General features: G+C 41.2%; 1 protein-coding gene across 1 annotated transcript in view; it reads left to right on the top strand.

Annotated features, from left to right (window-relative positions):
- LOC136834467 (carboxypeptidase B-like) overlaps positions 1-20358 on the top strand; it is a 51537-nt gene that overhangs the window by 28708 nt on the left and 2471 nt on the right. Inside the window, exons 9-12 of the mRNA XM_067097072.1 lie at positions 3878-3993; positions 11588-11677; positions 14924-15008; positions 19612-19739. Coding sequence (XP_066953173.1) covers positions 3878-3993; positions 11588-11677; positions 14924-15008; positions 19612-19739 — 419 coding nt within the window. The remainder of the gene's footprint in view (positions 1-3877; positions 3994-11587; positions 11678-14923; positions 15009-19611; positions 19740-20358) is intronic.

The raw sequence follows: 20358 nt of genomic DNA on the forward strand, positions 1-20358 counted from the left end.
AATATATCTGCATGTTGAAGTTTGCTTAAGAGAAAAAATTGTCCAGGCTAACAGAAGTCAGTGACAAAGTAAAGAGAGCTATAACGAAAAATTTATGGGTAATTTCTAGTAAGCTTTACTGAGAAAAAAGCTGCACAGGTGTAGCGTAAACATTAAAAGAAAGGTGTGTGATTACAGGAATTTTATGATGAAATATGAAATAGATTTGCCGTCTGGAGTGAGCATTTTGAAGAGTTTGGTTATGTAGATATAAAAGGGGCCACTTTAAAAGATGCAGTTGTGGAGGAGCTAATGTAAATTTGAGATTTCTTGCAAATATGACAGTTGATGACGCAGGGAAGGCTATGGAAAGAAAAATTGAAAATGAATCCAGAACTGGTGGAATTACAGCCAAGATGCTGATGTTTGATGATGACAGAGTTGTTGTGTTTCTGATCAGGCTTCGATATGTCTAGATGGGACAAATGTATAATTAAGTAGATGGTAATTTTCTGAAAGGGATTAGAAATACTTAATATAAAAGAAAAGCTTGTTTTAGATCATGTAAATCTGAGAATAACTGGTTTGGTATAAAAGTTGGTATGGGTCAAGTGTACGTTGTCTTGATGGCCTGTTGGTATTTCCATGGATGGCCTGATGAGTGAGACAGTGGAATGTCAAATTCTGGTGCAAGTTCATGTAATAAGGAAAGGATTGTGAGTCGAAAGCATAGTGGTTGATGTCTTCAACTGATGGAAGAAGAATGGACATGGTCAATTCAAATAGGTATTTGGAAGTAACTGTAATGAATTAGGTTAAGATAAGAGAGGAGGTGAACCACAGAATGAGTAATGCAAGGATGGAAACAAAATGGGGAAATATAAAGATGTGGTGAAAGGTGGGCTTAAAAATTTTTGGGTCTAATGCAGAAAATACAAAAAGGATTAAAAAGCAAAAATCAGAGAAAATGTTGGACTATATTACTGAAGAAAAGTTCTTGTATGAGAGGACATGTATATACAGAAAGCAGAAGAGTTTATACAAAATGAAATACTAATGACACATTTTGTGTAAGGGTGTTTGCGCTGCGAATATCCTTCTGTGTTTATTTGTGAAGTGGCTGAAGCTGTGCTGTTTTCCTACTTAGAGATTAAAAGTGAACTTGGAACATACTGTTTTGTCTTTCAAGGCCATTGTAGTGTAAATGTCTCACTAACAAAAAATCCACCACGCAACAGTCACTACATGTTCATCCTTTCAACTGCTGCATAGAAAACTTCACTTCTGCTTTGTAATTTGTTTATGCCAATGCAGAAAGTTCTGCTATAGCTCCCAATTTTCAAGTACTGCATTACTCCTCTCTCTGTCTCTCTCTTGCATGCACCTCTGCTGCTTGTATATCAAGCGCTTCGATTCCAACACATCTTTTGTTCACAGCATGCAAAATTGATGCGATCACTTTTCACCAGTCTAGTATTGTCAGGTCTTCTCACATGGCTATAATTATCACCTGATAACAGGCTGACATGTCTTTTGACCCGCGCTCACCTTTTAGCTACAGCCTTTCAGTCCTCTTCACTTCGTCCTAAAAGCTCCCACCTCATCACTTGAAGTCAGCGTTTTCATTTTTCATACGTAAAGGAGACTTGGTAAATAATCTCCTCATACATCACAGCTTCTGTTGTATCAAACATTAAACACTCCCATTATAAACCTCTGCAAAGACTCTGCTGCCTTCCTTGCTTTGCCTACTCAGTGTTCATTACCGCTCATCCACTGTCTTCACTTTCAGATTGATGTAGCAGCCTACTCCCAGTTACTGGATCAGACACATCCGTTTCTCCATCATCCATACAAAAACTCATTGCTTTCTGCTTTTTACTTTGGTCTCTTCTTAGTTTGCAATAATCTTTGACTTCATCATGGTCCATTTTTCAATTATCACAAATCCTTTGGGTGAGTCTGTGAAAGTCTGGGTATGACTCAGTGGTCACTTTAAATTAATTTTTAATCTTTATAATACCCAGTCATCCTGGCCCCAGTTTCCCCTTATAAATGGTTTGTTCCTATTAACATTCCCTCTCGCTTTCTCTGCTTATAAACACTTCAAACTTTCTCACAGTCTGTGCAGCTTCTCTTGTATCTTGCCAACTGCAAGGGTCGAAATCTGTAATCACTCTCGGCAGATTGCCTTCTGGGACTTACATGTTCATTGTACAGCATGCAGCCCCGTGCTGATGAAGTGAGTATTTTGAAGTGTTACTGAATTCATAAGACAGAAGAATTGCATCTCTGAAACGTTGTAAGGGTAAGAGTGTTTATGAAAGTGACTGATGGGGATGTAGGAGGCTATTTAAACAACCGAAGAATGGAAAGGCACCAGGAGTTGATGGATCTACGGTGCATAAGGTATGCACGCATGAGGAAAGTTTCACAGGAATGGCTGGAAGATCTCTGTGGCTCTCTGTCTGTGTGTCTGTCTCTTTATATATATATATATATATATATATATATATATATATATATATATATATATATATATATATATATATATATATATATATATATATGTATATGTATATGTATGTATGTATGTATATAATATATTCTAATTCCTTAAACAAACGAAACGGCTTGATACCATCAATGAATTTTACAATAGACCAAGAAGCAGAGGATCAATCTCTGCTTTCAGACGTTGTGGTCGAGAGCAACAACAGGATTTTAAATATACAGTTTTAAAACACTTATGAATTTAAATTTGTATGTAAATTTATATTCCCATTATACAAGAACCAAGCATAGGGCGAGTTCACCCATGATTATGAGAGGACTGCTGGTCAGTGACCCTGATTGCCTCAATTTTCATCATCACCACTAACAATTTTACATACGAATCTCTTAATTTGGCTAGACAAGCAATGAATTCTCTCCTCTGTCCTCTGTCTTGTGTACATTCTTCATAAATTCACATTTAGTTCAGATCTTCATCTGTGCTCTTTTTCCATCAGTTTCTGGGCTAATCCACTGGTCTTCATTCTGCTACTTTCATATCTACTGCATGACTAAGTGCTCCCATCCCTTCTTGCCACATGTCCTAACCTCTCAGCATTTCAGATTTCAGTCTGTATTCCAGCTTTTAGACATCACGTCTCTATTTAGCTTCTTTATTTGTGATATAATCTTCTCCCAGACTTTATTCATGAATCTTGAGCATTTTTGTTCACACCTCTTGAAAGTTTCCATTTTGTCTGTGAATGACATTTCTCTGCAGCTTAGATTAGTACAGGCCATATACAGGCATACAAGACTAATTTTGTTTAGAATACTAATGGAATGGGAAAATTTGTATTTGCCAGTCTCAGCTGAGCTTCCTCAACACCAGAAGAGTTGGACCGCTTGGTTGAAAGCTATAAGGTATCAGGTCTGAGATGAGTGGAAATATATTATGTTAGTGCACACACAGGAAAGACAGTAGTGAAAAACTGGGGTCCTTTGTGTCACATGGCGTTAGAGGCGACGATGAAGATAATACTATTAGGATAGCTCTCATTATCCAAGGTCTAGCTACGTCTTTCCACTGAATTCATGCTGGTGCTACTCTGTGACTTAGTGCTTCACTGTCCAGCATGTTCCGAAGGTCACTGAAATGTTCTGCCTCGACAATCCGCTCTTCCACCACAATACAGCTTCCTGTTATCACCTTTCCCTCTTCCCCATTAGCTTGTATGCTTTATGCATGTTGGGTCTCTGTAATCCCTTACTCAATTTGTCTTCTGCAAAGAAGAGCATCTCCTGTGACACCACCTGCGGCGTTCAATGCAAATCTCTTCAGCTTAAAGATGTGATGGTTATAAAGTAGTACAGTTTAAATGACTAATTTTTCCCGTCTGTCAAGGCCTTGGGACAAGTACTGACCCTTGCAATGAAGAGTACAGAGGACCGTCAGCATTTAGCGAACCAGAAAGCAGGGCTCTCAGAGATGCTATGTTGCCTCTGAATGGTAGAGTTAAGGTAATATTATTCTGTTTTCTACATTTTTTTTTTATTTTAAATTTTCATCTTTATCAGTAATATCCTTCAACTTTTACTTGTCAATTTCAGTAAAGTCACATACGGAACTGAATGTAGTCATTTGCACATGTTGCTGATATTTAGCCAGTAATTATTTTGATATTCAAGAACTTTATGAAACTTGAACTTTTCTTAGAATAGGGTTTGTTAGGGATTTTTAATGATCATGTATGGCCGAGTTCATTTTTGTTTGCACAGGGTTGCAGCGCATGAAAATCAGTAAATCAGTAATATTGGTCGGTTGCCTCAAAAAGGTTAAAGTACTGCAATGTTATTGAACTAACCAGATGTGCTGTGTACTTCTTTTGAGAATCTGCTTTTTGACTCATATCCGTGACCCGAGACCTTTCCCTTGCTTGGAAACTGTTTTTCTGCCCTTATTCTGGAACATGCAAACTTTCCAAGTTTGAATATTCCGGAGAGAACAGTACGACTTAAACTTTTCGTTTGCCATCAATCATATTAATGATATGGAAATTCATCATGATCTTTCATTTCTAGTTTTGCTCCTTTTTGAAATTCACAATTTTGATATCATTTCTTATAAAAAAGGTACGTGCATTCATAATAAACACCAAACAGGGCCTGTATTTGAGAACAAGCTTTCTCAGAACATAGGCACAGCTGATATACACACAGCACAGATAAGTGTGGCTGAACAGTTATAAAGCAAAAGGTTGCTTGGTCGTAGTAACCTCATCCCTGAAGACTACAGTATGTGAGGATTTGAAGCTCCACTTTCTGATGCTACCCCATTCAGAAGGAAAAGTTGTATTTCATATATATATATATATATATATATATATATATATATATATATATATATATATATATATATATATATAAAACTTCGTTGAATTCTATAGGCTTCTTGATTGTTGATCAACTCCTTATTAGCTTGACAATATTTTCTGAATCTTCTACATTCTTCCAAATTCATTTTTTTTTTTTTTTGTGCATCAACTGAATTTGGAAGAATGCAGATTTAGAAAATATTGTCAGACTAATAAGGAGTTGACCAACAATCAAGAAGCCATAGAATTCAACGAAATTTATATATATATATATATATATATATATATATATATATATATATATATATATATATATATATATATATATATATATATATATATATTTATATGCGGGGCCTGGTGTGAGTGGGAGCGGCTGGCTGTGGTACTGCCAGGGTGCTTCGGGGGCAGCCATGCGACTCTCTTTCAGGTTGGGCTGGCTGCTGGGGCAACGGTCTCTGTGGAGGGCGCTTCGTGGTATTGTCGACAACTTCCTCCAACAGGGCAGGCTTGAGGCGGTCAACAGACACCCAGTCGTCCTTCCCGTGCATGGCCAGCCGGAAAGCTTTGGTGTTCCGCTCCAGCATGCGGAAGGGCCCCTTGTAGGGCCTGGTTAAAGGCGGGCGGACATCTTCGTTCCTGACGAAGATGTGGGTGGTGGAGGACAGGCCAGGAGGCATGAAAGGTGTCGACCTATCAGCATACGTCCGCTGGCAGGGGGCGAACTTCCCGACCGTGTCACGGAGACTCTGGACTGACAGGTTGTGGTGATCTCCCTTGATGAGTTCGCTTGGGACTACGAGGGGCTCCCCGTAGACTTTCTCTGCTGCGGACAGGTCGACGTTGGCTCTGGGTGTGGTCCTCAGCCCGAGGAGGACCCAAGGCAGCTGGTACTTCCAATCGTCAGCAGTGCAGCGGGCCATGAGGGATGCCTTCAGGGACCTGTGGAATCTGTGGCTGCGGGTTTGTAGGTGGTGGTGGTGTGCTGAGAGGTCCCCAGCAGGCGTGCCAGGGTGGACCACAGCTCAGACAGGGAAGCAGGGCCCCTGTCGGTGGTTATGTGGTCCGGGATACCGAACCTGCTGATCCAGCTGGAGAGGAGGGCCTCGGTGCACGCACTGGCGGTGGCTTCTTGCATGGGCGTCACTTCAGGCCACCTGGTGGAGCGGTCGACGACCATCAGGAGATATCTGGCCCCACGTGATGGGGGAAGGGGGCCTACCATGTCTACATGGATGCGTCCGAACTGCCTCCCCACCTGGGGAAACTCACCCACCCCCGACTTGGTGTGCTGCTCCACCTTGCTGGTCTGGCACCAGATGCACTGTCTCGCCCAGACCGTTGCGTCCTTCCGCATGCCGTGCCAGACGAACTTCTCTGCCAACAGCTTGGCCGTCGTCCTGCCGGAGGTGTGGGACAGCCCATGGATGATGTCGAACACCAGATGTTGGCGGGAGGCAGGTACCAGGGGGCGAGGTTGGCCGGTGCTTATGTTGCTCAGCAGTGTTGGCCCCCAGGGACGAGGGGCATGTCCTTCCACTTGAGCGACGTGATGGCGGTGCGGTAGGCTGGAACTTCTGGGTCAGTGGTCTGCTCCCAGGCGGGGTCATCGTAGTCGATCCTGAGCTGCACTGCATTGAGCTCGATCCTGGAGAGTGCGTCCGCTACAGGGTTCCTCCTGCCGGGGAGGTACTTGATTGTGCAGGTGAACTCCGCGATGGCTGCGAGATGCGCTGCTGCCTGGAAGACCATGCGTCCCCTTGCTTTCTGAAGGTGTGGACCAGCGGCTGGTGGTCCGTCCAGATTGTGAAGGGCGTACCCTCCAGGAGGAACTTGAAGTGACGTACCACCCAATATACTGCGCAGAGTTCCCTGTCGAAGGTGCTGTAGCGGGACTCTGCGGGGCTGAACTTCCTGCTGAAGAAGGTGATGGGCTGGGGCACTCCGGCGACAACCTGCTGGCGTCCGTCGTCAGCTGGAGTTGGGGTCCTGGTGGGCCAAGGCAGTTGCCTCGGTGAGGGTGGCCTTCGTCAGGGAAAAGGCCTGCTGCTGGTCAGGTCCCCAAACTAAGGTCTTTGGGTGGCCCTTCAGGATCTCTGTCAAGGGGGCCATGGTGTGTGCGACCCCAGGGATGAACCTCCTGTAGTAATTGACCATCCCGAGGGATTCTTGTACGGCCTTGACGGAGGTAGGGGTGGGGAACCTGGTAACGGCTGCGACCTTCGATGCGAGTGAACGGACGCCCCACTGGGATATCTCATGGCCCAGGAAGTCGACTGTTTCAGCGCCAAAGGTGCATTTATCGAACCTGACGACGAGGCCATTCTCCTGCAGGCACTGCAGGACCTTTCGGACGTGCCACAGGTGTTCTTTGGGGGATCTGGAAAAAATTAGAATGCTGTCCATTAGTCTTTGGAAGGTTGCCCCCGCGTTCCTAAGGCCGAAGGTGGAGAAGACGAAGACGTAGGACCCGAAGGGCGTGATGATGGCAGTTTTGGGGATGTCCTCTGGAGCAACTGGTACCTGAAAGTATGACTTCAAAAGGTCTAGTTTAGAAAATATTTTGGCCCCATGAAAGGAGGCTGTGAGATCCTGCATGTTTGAAAGGGGGTAATGGTCTGGTTCAGTTGCGAGGTTGAGCCACCTGTAGTCACTGCAAGGTCTCCAGGAGCCGTCCGGTTTCTGCACCATATAGAGGGGAGAGGCCCACTGGCTGGAGGCCTTCCTGCATATACCCATATGCTCCATCTCAGCGAAAGCATCCTTGGCCTCCTGAAGGCTCCGAGGGGGGAGCCTCTGGAACTTTGCATGCATTGGGGGGCCCTTTGTTTTAATGTGGTGGTAGATTCTGTGCTTTGCGGGGGCCCCGGACACCTGGCGCAGTTCGGGTTTGAAGATGTCGGGGAACTCCTTCAGCAGCTGGGCGTACTGGTCGGGGCGAAGGAGTAGATGGCGGGCGCGCTGGGCCCATTGCCAGGGGGAGGGACTGGCAGGAGTCGGTATCCAACAGGCGCTTGCAACCGACGTCGACTGCCAGACCAAAGTGGGCAAGGTAGTCCGCACCCAGAAAAGGGGGTCCTCACGTCCAAGACTATGAAGTTCCAACTGTACCTCCAGCCAAGGATGGAGATCAACAGGAGCCTGGTGCTGCAGGAGAGGATGGGGGACCTTTTGGGCTCTTGGGTTCCTCTGATGCCAAGGCGGCCTGTTCTGCTGGCCGCCACCTCCTCCGTTTTTTGGATGGGCGAAAGAGCAGGGGGTTTGGCAGTTCCAGGTGTCCTTGCCGAACCGCTGGTGGTAGTAGCAAGGGCCCGGTGGGTGCTTCTTGTGATGGTAGGTTGGCCGCCGCCTGGTGATGGCGCTTATCTCCTCCTCCGCGCTTTCCTCCGGCTGGAGGGAGTTGATGGGATGTGCAGGCATGGATGCCCGCTTTGCTGCCCTTGTGGAGTCCGTCAGCTGCTGCGCCGTCCTGATCAGGTCCCTGAGCGGCACTGTATAAGGCTCGAGGATCTGGGTCTGAACCTCCGGGAGGAGCTAATGGAGGAAGATCTCCCTTGATAGGCTTATATCCAACTGCCTGCCGCTGCCGTCTGTCTCGGGAAGGGTGAGGAGGTCCTGGATCACGCCCCAAGTCTCCAGGAGGTTCTGGTCGTGTCGAGGGTTGTTCACGAGGTCAAGGGAGCGGGCAGCCCTCTCAGAGACCGGCAGGGAGCAGGTCTCGACGAGACAGGTTTTCAGATTTTGGTAGGTGACGGAACGTGCAGCAGACACCCACGGGACGAGCTTCCTGTATACCTCTTCCGGGAGGGCGTTGATCACGGTGTCTGCCTTCAGCACCTCATCGGTAGGTCCCACCAGCCTGAACTGCCCCTCGAACCTGTAAAGCCATGATGATGGGTTGCTGTGCGTAAAGGGCTGCAGCTTTATGGCAAGGGCAGACTTAGTTTGTTCCGTTAAGACGGGCAGCACATGGGGAGCGGGTATCGGCGTGGAGGAGCGCGCGAGCCTTGGCATGGGGGAGGGAGCGGGCGGGTTGTGCGCGAGGGAGATATTCGAGTCTGCAAAGTTGCAGGTTAATTGTGTGTGGGAGGGAATGTCCACGTCCATACTCACTATTGCCCTCTTACTTGGAGTGGGTTACTCGCGTCAATCACGCCAGGAACGTGCCGTGTGGGCCGCTAATGATGCTGGTGATCTGCCGACGAGAGTCGGCACGCCCGAACGCTCTGTTAAAATGCCATTTTTAGTCCATTAGGGGACATGTACTGCTGGTTTATTAGGAAAGCAGGCAGCTTATAAAGCGGCGTGCGGACTTCATACAATAGGATACAGGTGACCTGAGGTCAATCGTTCTTAATGTGACACAGGACAGGTAAATACAAATAACATGAAAAGTTAAATTACAAGAACTGACACAATAGTACTCTGACACATGTACAAAATAAACAGGCATAAATAAATCAGTGATAAATGCGTATTTACATAGATAAAAATGTAGCTGCTTAGCATGACCAAGGCTTGTAGGAAGGCACCGCAGAAAATGGGAGGTTCACCATAGAAAACCCGTTGAGCGGGGACTTTACAACACTACCCTCTCATTCAGTGTTTTACCATATGTACAAACAGGATGTGTATGGTATAGTTCTCAGTAGTATAACATTCATGAGAGATGTCACAGGTCATTTACTAGTAGTTATGTGCTAATGCACTTTAGCTTGTTTGCAGCACGTGTTCAGTTTTGATTAATCTTACAAAAATCTACTGATTTTCTGTACCACATTTTAAGAGGTTACAAAATGACCTAAAATTGTTATCGTGCAAAAGACTACAGGTTGGTGGACTACTGTTTTGAGTGTTTACCTTATTGCCAATCATTTGTTTTGTGTGATCAGCATCATTAGGTCTGATCACTCAAGTCCACAGTCCAAGAGAGTGCTCATCAGGGCAGTTGGTTTGTCAGTTTTTCTTTGGGGAAGAATCCAGCTGTTGCCCTATGGAATTTTTTAATCATGGAAGTTTTCTCCTCCTTCCAGACTTCCCTTTAGCAGTGTTGGTACCGAGATCATTCAGCTCATTTGTGAACGTTATGATGTCTGAGAAGTAATCATGGCCCCATTGTTGAACACTATTGTCAAAGGTTTTTCTCATAGGATTCACTCAGGAGACATAGTTTCACATAGTTATTGCGACTGCTATGGTTGGGTTTGCTTTTTGTACTTTGAATCAGAAGGTTCCCTGTCATTCAGCAATCAGACAAACGACTGTGGTGGCTTTTATAATAGCATCAATTAACTCTCCTCTGACAACAGCCACAACAAACCTAGCCTAGAGCAGTTTTCTTGCTAAGGGGTAAGTAAGATTCTAACCAGGAGCAGGAAGGAAATCACAAGCACTATCGCTGCTCCTCCTCATTGTTATTAATATTTGTCTGTCCACCTTCCTCTGCATTTCCTTCATATTTCTTCCTGAGGAGAAGTCCAAGAAGACCTCTCAGAAGTTTCACAAGACTTTAAATGAGCAACCTTCCCAGTCTCTTGGAAGCAATGTGTTAAGACACTCACGGGTGATCTGGATACCATAGGTAGGGCTGGCATTGGTCTTACAGAGTACTCAGTAACCTGTCTAAGCTCACCCTCTTGGATAAAATATTTACTTCTGGTTCTTACACTCATATTTTGCCCAAAACACACCAGGCTGAGCCAGTGCTACCTTCTCATTTGATGCATTTACATACCTTGGGCATACATATATGGTTTTCAGGTTTCCGTGCAACAGGTCTCCGACTGGCGCCCATCAGTGCCAGGATCTGCTTAGTTGCAGTCATACCGCTCACCACTTGGCCTCAGCCGGCCTGTGGCTCACCACTGCCCCCCACAGTTGCATTTATATGATAGCACATCCACCTATTCATCTATACCTGCTGCTAGTTCAAAAATCTTGTGAGAGGGCAATAGAGCAAATGGCATAGGACCACCACCTTGCCTGAAGCAGAACTATGGTCACATCCAAGGTCTTTGCTTTAGCCTGGCCAACAGCCCCATGTATGTTATTAGAGCATCCACCCTGGTTTTAGCTTAGTTCTGTTTGCCTGGTATATATGTGCCGCTTTACCTAGCTGACTGGCTGTTTTGAGGTCCTCAGAGTCATGGTTACTTCATATAGCAGATGTTGCTATCCTTAGGATTGTGACAAACTGAAAGAGGTAGGTCCCATCACCAAGGAGCACACAAAGTACCTAGGTACTTTTTTTTTTTTTTCAACCACTTATGGTGGATCTTCTCACCCATCTGTCGTAATAGTTTATATTTCTTAAGAGAAAATGTGAAAATTTAAATCAATTTGCCTTTTTCTTTGGTATACAAACCTGAGCATTTTATTACTGTTCCCACTTCAACCACCCCCTTTGTCCCTGAGGTCAAAAGTGATTAGCGATGACAGGTCAGTGAGAGGTATTCCCCCACCCTATAACCACCAGTTAATCACCCTGTTATCAAGCTCAACGACCATCCCCAGCCTCACTGAAGGATACTCCTATACAAAAGATTGGTTTATATATAAAGAAAAAATACACATTTCTTTATAAACATGATGTGTTTATTTGGATCAGAACTGGTTGTTGCAATCCATGTGATATTTGTAATAATTTTGAAAATAAGATTAGTGAGATAAATTACTCAAAAGATGCAATAAACTCATTTAGGTCATTTTTTCATGCATTTATATGGGGTTTTGATTTTCAGGCATATATAACTTTCCATTCATATGGGCAATACATACTCTATCCATGGGGTTATTCAACTGACGTCACACACCCACTGACAGCAAGCATGGTAGGATTTTTCTTTTTTATAGTACATTAATGTTTAAGTCTCTTTCTCTATATTTATTTTCTTTTCTGTTGGTCATCTAAAGTAACTTGCTTATCTAAGTGCATTTTATGTGCGAGTATGATGATTGCACTACCTTCAAATTAACTGTGGGTCAATTTCAAGAAGACAGGATTGCTAATTACAATATTGCCAGGTCCTAGCAACTGTGCTAAACTTGATTATCCATAAAGAGGGTGAATGTTATAGTGTAGCAATTTAGTTCTTTTTAATTTTACTTCTAAAGATAAAAATTAAAGAACAAGACTTTATTAACTCTTTACATAGAGAAGGCAGGTAAATTTTTACTATAACCCAGCGGCTGCTATTCATCTGAAGTGAGGAATGGCCAAAGCAAAGGGTAGTTATGCTGAAAGAAGCTAGTTCTGTTTATTTTACCTTATGTTCATTATTATCAATAATGAATATTTCATTTCAACACGTTACATGTAATTACATTTCTTCTTTGCCTATGTTTGTTAACAGAAACAGTTTCTGTTTAGATAGCTCATATGTGGAATGACAATGGCTTGACAACAAATCAGTAATTTGGCAAACATTAGAAAATCCATTTTGCTGTGTCTTTTTTGTAAGAAAATTTCTGGTGTGGATAAGCATGCAGTGAAGGACTAGTGAGCTATTTCTGGACAATTTATTTTGGTATTGCCGTCACTGCCAAAGAAAGAAGTATGAATGCAGTGTTTTGTGAAACTTGATGAGTTCAAACATATTATCTGCTTCATCTACTTATTCTGGTGTCATACTTAATAGGACCTTGTTTTTGTCTTTCCTGCTTTGCTTAAGGCCCTTAACAATGATATTCATTTAGTCAACCAAACAAAAACTTCTTTCAGATTTCTTCTGAAGATGGAAAGAGAAACCCACACGATTCTTGTGTATAACTTGTTTACTGGTAAATATTTACATATTACTTTGATCTCGAGCACTTTTTCAAGAGATGAGGTAGTCAGGCTGGTTCAGGGCCCAGCCTGACTACTTCATCTCTTGAAAAAGGGTCACAGTTAGGACCTGAAAGTGCTCGAGATCAAAGTAATATGTCAATATTTACCAGTAAACAAGTTATACACAAGAATCGTGTGGGTTTCTCTTTCCACATTCATTTAGTCCTCGTGAAATTCACTGACTGCTGAATTTACAACAACTTTGCAGAAATCTGGAATCGAGTAGTAAACATCTTTACCTCTCTTCAGTATTTAATCTGCACAAGACAAACAGCAGCTAGTGGTCACGATTATCACTGGTGTCAGATTATTCTTTTAAAATGCTCTAAAAAACTTTTTACGTTTTATCTTAGAATTTTTAAGGCTTCCACGAGCATCTTGCACAGGCCACGTAAACCTTTCCTCTCTGGGAACTGTCAGCTTTTTTATCAGATGACGTTCTTTATCCTGCTCAGTATGTCTACCTTGTTTCTAATTGTACTGTACAGTACTCCTCAAAAATAGATCCTCTTCTTTGCAATTTATTTTGTCCTCCAGGCAACTCCAGTCCTCTTCAGAATGTCATTCCCGTTTTTATCTTACCTAAAGCTTTTAGGTTAATCATTATTTGGACATGCGAAAGTTGAAGCAATTCAAAACATAATAAATATTTAAGTTTTTCATTCAACATTCCAAATTTTCTGTTAGTGTTCGATACTTGACTTTTTAAAATTTTACAATCATGCACTAATTATGGTTTATGAGGTTGCAATATATTCTACCAATATTAGATCATGACACAAAACGTGGTCTGTATGTGGTAGAATATATTTCAGTCTCGTAAACCATAATTAGCGCATGACTGTAAAATTTTAAAAGTCAAGTATGAAACACTAACAGAAAATTTGGAGCGTTGAAGGAAAAACTTAAAAATTTCTTATGTACTGAATTGCTTCAACTTTCACATGCCCAAATAATGATTAACCTAAAAGCTTTAGGTAAGATAACAACAGGAATGACATTCTGAAGAGGACTGGAGATGCCTGGAGAACAAAATAAATTGCAAAGAAGAGGATCTATTTTTGAGGAGTACTGTACAGTACAATTAGAAACAAGGTAGACATACTGAGCAGGATAAAGAACGCCATCTAATAAGAAACTGACAGTTCCCAGAGAGGAAAGGTTTGCGTGACTTGTGCAAGATCCTTGTGGAAGCCTTAAAAATTTTAGGATAAAACCTAAAAAGTTCTTTAGAGCATTTTAAAAGAATAATCTGACACCAGTGATAATCGTGACCACTAGCTGCTGTTTGTCTTGTGCAGATTCAGTACTGAAGAGAAGTAAAAAGGTTTACTACTCGATTCCAGATTTCTGCAAAGTTGTTGTCAACATTTCTTTTCAAGCAGTTTATTCAATGTGTATATATATATATGTGTGTGTGTGTGTGTGTGACATCTATATTGAGTTTCAGTATATAAGGATCTCTTCTTTTCATTATACATTAAAGCAACGACTGTGGTTATTCTACTTTGGTACTCACTGCTTCTGTTTCAAGGCCACATCTCTACATTTTTTTACACAAATATCATTCTGTCATTTGCTCCTACAGATTTTAGGACTTAATGCCATCAGCAGCTCTCACGCATCCTGGCGTTTATGATTAGTATGGAAGTTCATTGTTATTACTGAAAATTTGAACTTGTAGTAAGGTCAAGGTAAGCAAGTTGGACATGGAAGGAGAAAGAGATTGTGAGGAACTGATGATAAACAGGGGAAAAGGGTAATTCAGCAGGGAGCTGAAAGGAAGTTGCAAAGAACCAGTAATACTGTTTACATTACTCTATGCAAGACCAACTGTAAGCAACACCCTTGTACTGGCATGTGCCTGGCCTTTTTATTCTGTAAGATAGTACGAAGAGTCATTACTCCATTATTGATGATACAAGTCTAGAAAGTCAGTCACATTATAAGGTGAAAATGAGATATGCGCCGATTATCATTGTGGGTCAAATGGATATACAGTGAAGTACTGCACTGTAAATCGGAGGATTTTTTGTTATAATTACTGTATAATCTGTTATTTCTATTAACTTATCCTAGCATTTCTTTTCACAAAATTCAAGTATATGCCAGCATTAATGCATTTACTTTATTCAAGAAGTTTTTAGGCAGTCACAAGTAGGGATTTTGATTGTGTTTTAACTTTTATTTCTAGGTATTTAAATTCTTCTTTAGTGTAGTTATTACTGAAAACACTTTCGTCCCTCAGAATAAAGCTGGTAGAGTAATGGCCAAACAAATTAAAAGTAAAAATCAAGCTACGTATACTGTTGGCAACGCTGCTGCAACATTATGTAAGTAATACTGGTGTGTTTCTTAGCTTTTGTTGCAATGGCAAATTGCAGTTTTTAAAGAAATTGCTGGTAACGTATCAGTTCTTTTATTAGATTTAAAATAATTATAATTTTTGAATGATTTTATTTTTATTTTATTTAGCAACTACATATATTTTGATTAATCTGGTAATATTAACATTATTGTTTGAAAATACGTAATTTCTTAATTGGCACTGAATGCTTATTATTATATTAAATGATTTCTTTGTCTTTTGGGGCAAGATTAAGTGTGAGCTGTCCAGTATTCGCTTGTAAGTTCTATTAATAATGACTACACAAAAATTGGAAGATTTCTTGATTATAATAGGTGTAGTAAATAGAATATCTATAGGCTGTTAATGTTTCCTACTATCACAGCAGGACTTGGCAACCACTAAATACAATGAAAGGTGGAAATGAAATGGGCTAAGTTGGGGTTGTGGGTTACATTCATGCACCAGTAGATGAAAAGTGATTCATCCACTGATAGGATGTTGAAACTAGTAGACTACGTCTATTTTTGTGTCTGTGAGGGGCAAGTTTTCCCCTGATAAAATGCTTGATGTCTTCATGGACTTGTTATACTTATCAGTTTCAATGACTTAGTCAGCGTTAAGTGTGAAATTCCCATTTAAAATGTCACACAGGCTATGCTCAAACTCTGATGTGTAAGTTATATAGTAGAGCATGATGAGAATTTTTGTCTTTCGGGTGGCGTTGGTGATGGAGTGCTATGACTATCAAGGACTTTATTAATTCCTTCATCTATCCTATTACTGGAGTAACCTTGACAGCATGTTCAAGATCCTTATGGGAGGTGTGTTAAGATGAACAGTTGGTGATGGTTCTTTAAACATAAGCAAGTGTAATGATGTTCTTATAACATTTGGGGCCCATTCCACATCTGTTGCAGCAAGTCTTAGATTGGAATCCCTGATATGCACTTCTGTTAACAGACTGGTGTTAATTAACGTCACTGGCTCACTGAGGAGGGGAAGTAACATTACTGAAGGATAATGCAAGAGTTGTTTATTAAGTACTTCAGGCACTAATAGTATGTACTATGTATTCCAATCTAGGTCCTTGCTTGGGCATGCATAGTAAGTAGCCTGAATGTTATAAGTGCAGTTTCGTCAGTGCTTTTATCCAGAAACTTGTCACCCACTGTTCCTCTTAATGTGCTGCTTCTCAGCATATTAATGGGCACTCCAAAAAGATGATAGATGAAGAAGTGAAAAAAGCATTGATGGCTGGTTCACTTCATCACCCCCAACAACCAAGATGAACAGCCCGGATCATGCTTTAATGTTGAGCTAAGGACACCCATTGCAGTATAAAGTGAGTCTCCTACACCTTTTATCTCTGACCAAGCCATTAAGCTTTTAACCTATTACAAGTTCATAAAGGCTTCAATCCTTCTTATGATGTACAAGCCTCCCCCTCTCTTACGCAAATGGTTCAGGAAACATAGGCACCTGGCTTGTAGGTGCCACCTTACAACAGATGTTTGTTCTACCCCTACTACACTTGTTCATCATGAAGTAATTTTGACAGACCATTCTTAGTAGCTGTTTCAATTATCTGGCGCCCTTATATCCTTTGCAGCACTCTAAATTGCTATGAATTTTTTGCAGTTTTTAATACAATATTATATATTAATATATATATATATATATATATATATATATATATATATATATATATATATATAGATAGATAGATAGATAGATAGATATATCATTTATTCATTGTCACCCAAACGTTTCATGGAGGCAAGCCATCGAATAACCAACAATAAGGAAGTGATCAAACAGTGACGTCACCTCGAGGTCCGCCACTGATACATGGAAGTGACCCACACCTCATTTTAATCCATTCCCACCTTTCATCGCATTCAGTAGCGACTTTGTTCGGCTGTGGTAGGATGAAATATTAGTGGTACATTACTAAAGATTCGTTTAATGTGTATATTATATGAACAAACTTCCAGTTTGTGTATAACCCATTAAAAAACTTACAAATGATTCCTGTCCTATGGGGTTTCAGCTGCATGTGTATCAGTTTCTAAATGGTACCAGAAATTAGGATGCCAAATTCAGCAAGAGTTCCTGTCCCTTTATGCAACACATTTATCTACAAAGAAAAATATTTTAGTAAAGATTCATTATCTTTATTTTAAAAGATAGGATTTTCTAAAGAAAGAAGGAAAATAAACATGGACTTAGCAGTTGGATAAACAAACACTGAGCCCCTGAAGAAAAGAGAATTAAAAAACTGAAAAATTATGCTGCAAATTCACTGAAACCATTATCTCCAACGAATCATGTCTAACAGAGGGTCTTCTCTTCTAATACCATTATTATGGCATTTTTATTATACTTTTTCATAAAATCCTCACATAACAAGTAAATCTTTAAAACTTAGATGGATATACTGCTCTAAATGTAATAATTTTACTGTGTGAGTTTCAAATTTCAATCACATGTCAGTGGTGGTGATGAGATCCCCATTAAGGTGGGTTACTTGCCAACTTCTATATGGTTATTGATGAGGAGAGGGTCTTTAGTAGGAACCTTACTCCTGTTCCACTAAATAAGACTGCTACTTGATGACATAAAGACCAAGAAACCTTACAGAACACTTTTTTTGAAGAAAGCTCTGTTCTCGACTTTATGTCTGGGTGAAGCACCAATGGTGTCCTCCCTTTCCTGGATATGTGCGTACAACAGACTTTGATGGTTACAACACTACAGTTTAAAGAAAACCAAATCTGTCCCTCTGCCTCAAAGAATTAAGCAAATGTTAGGACAGGTACAAAAAATGCTTTCTTTGAAAATGACCTTATGCAGTGTTCAATTTGGACAAGCACTACTAAGTGAATCTAGGTCTTGGCACTGATACTCATCGATAATGGATTCTTGAACAAAATGGCTGAAGAGTAAAGCAGAATTACAGTAAATGCTAATAAAACCTTTACTAAAAAGGAATCATTTAAACTTTTTCCAGCACCACGTGCACTTAAACATTTGGAAAATGAAAAGGCCATATAAAAGATAAAAAAAAAAACAAATCACTTCTGTACCTAATTCATCATTTACTAAGAAGATATAAGAACCATCATAAATGATAATTCAGCCCCCATGGAGACTGTTCCGAAGAAAGTCAGTCTCACCTATGAATTTGTTCCCAGTGGATGGAAGCCACAACTCATGCATTAGGATGACGACTACTCAACTCTCAAAGCGCCTCTCATGTCGCTTGCAGAAGAGTGCCATATTCGGTCGCTACAGTTAGGAACACCAAGGAAGACCGGAATTGAGGAAAATTGATTAAGGTCGTGAAAATCTGAACCTTCAAAACCTGTACTGCCTTGAAGCTTTGCATATATCAGTAAAAAAGCCAAGTATAGGTACTGGTTCAGCCATATCACCACTTGAACAGACCCTAATTCCCAGAGTAGCCACAAACTACACGAGAAGGAACACAGAAGATCAGCCGATGCCAAACACAGAGGAAAGGTTGAGAGAAAGAAGAATAAGTCACCAAGCAGCACCAGGCACCAGTGAGGGAAAGGGATATATAAGGTGAACAGCCACCACCCATGCAGCCGAGAGAGCCATTACACTTGTCGCAACAAAGGGGAATGCATTAGCAGAAGCCCTTGGCAACAGCATATTAATAAAGCCATTGCCATTACTATAATAAAGAGGGGAGTCTAATTATAGTGAAACAAAGAGGAGCTGTCGTAACGGTGCATATTTCAAGATGCCTGGTCTGGTAAACAAATAACAGGGGATTAATAATTAGCTTTTAGATTTTATAAAGCGCAATTAAAAGCTATAAAACCAGTCAAATAAGGGCGCTAAATACTGGACTGGAACACCGTAACACTGAGGGCGTGGCTCTGAATCCACCCACCGAACAAAGAACAAAGGAGACACCAGATGCTTCAGTGCAAAGGAAAGGAAGGGATGTTGGTCACACCCCACTACGCATTTTTGTCATATTCTACAACATATTAGAGAATGATACTTTGCATAGTGCATTCACTCAATAAGAAGCAAAATATGAAAATCCATGTTGATTCGATAAAAGGAACAACATTTAATTATGATTGGTTTTGTTGTGTTTTTTTTGTTCAAGCAGTCGTGGACACTGTTAACAGTCTTGTGAGAGAGGTAACATTTAGATACAAGTGCCTAAAATCAGTGATTTACTTGTTGGGAAAAAGCCAAGGCATTGTTGGCCATAAATAATATTCAGAGTTGCATTCTGAAAAGTAACAAAATATGGCTTATGGCTACATCTGTATTTGCATTAGTTTTTAATTTGTGTGACAAAAAAAAAATATTTAGTCATGTAAAATAAATCAAAATTCTTTGTGAGTGATATTTCCATCACATTTATTCTGAAAATTCAGTACTTTAATCTTTATGTTGGGTGACAAGTGGGAAGAAAGTAGTTTTACCCACGGATCTCTTAAATCTGCTCTTTCGTTTGCATGCTTTCGATAAAGCTGTTATAAGTAATCCCTTCAAAATGTGGGAGAAATGAGCTCTTTTTTGTGTCGTCCATTGAACAGACCCTGCAGCTGGAGCATCTGATGATTGGACGTCTTACACTCTGAGTGTCCCTTATGTATACACCATTGAGCTGAGAGACACAGGCGCGGGAGGCTTCACACTCCCTGCATCTGAGATCTTGCCTACTGTGAGTCACTGTTTTTCCTCTGTCGTAAGGGCACAAAAAGTCCAAGGCTTTTGCTTTCAGTTTTTGTAAACGAAAACTTTTGTGCCCGCTTCGTCTGTCCGCCGCACTTTTTTCTGTCCACACTTTTTCTGTCCACACTTTTATTGTCTGCCTTCAGATCTTAAAAACTGCTGAGGCTAGAGGGCTGCAAATTGGTATGTTTATCATCCACCATCCAATCGTTAAGCATTCCAAATTGCAGCCCTCTAGCCTCAGTGGCTTTTATTTTATTTAAGATTAAATTTAGCCATGATCGTGCTTCTGGCAACGATACAGGGTAGGTTACCACCGGGCCGTGGTTAAAGTTTCATGGGCCGCGGCTCATACAACATTATACCGAGACCACCGAAAGATAGATCTGTTTTCAGTGGCCTTGATTATACGATGCAGCGGCTGTACAGAAAACTCGATTGCGCCAAAGAAACTGCGGCGCATATTTTACTTTTTTTTCATGTATATACTTGTTTTCCAACAACTAAGAGCTTGCTTTACATGAAATTGTCTTTGCATTTATTTAAAACTTATCTCATATTCATCTGGAAAGACAATGAAAGCCGGGTCAGTCGGTCACGTTCACAAA

This window comes from Macrobrachium rosenbergii, chromosome 53, assembly GCF_040412425.1.
Source record: "Macrobrachium rosenbergii isolate ZJJX-2024 chromosome 53, ASM4041242v1, whole genome shotgun sequence".
NCBI classification, from domain to species: domain Eukaryota; kingdom Metazoa; phylum Arthropoda; class Malacostraca; order Decapoda; family Palaemonidae; genus Macrobrachium; species Macrobrachium rosenbergii.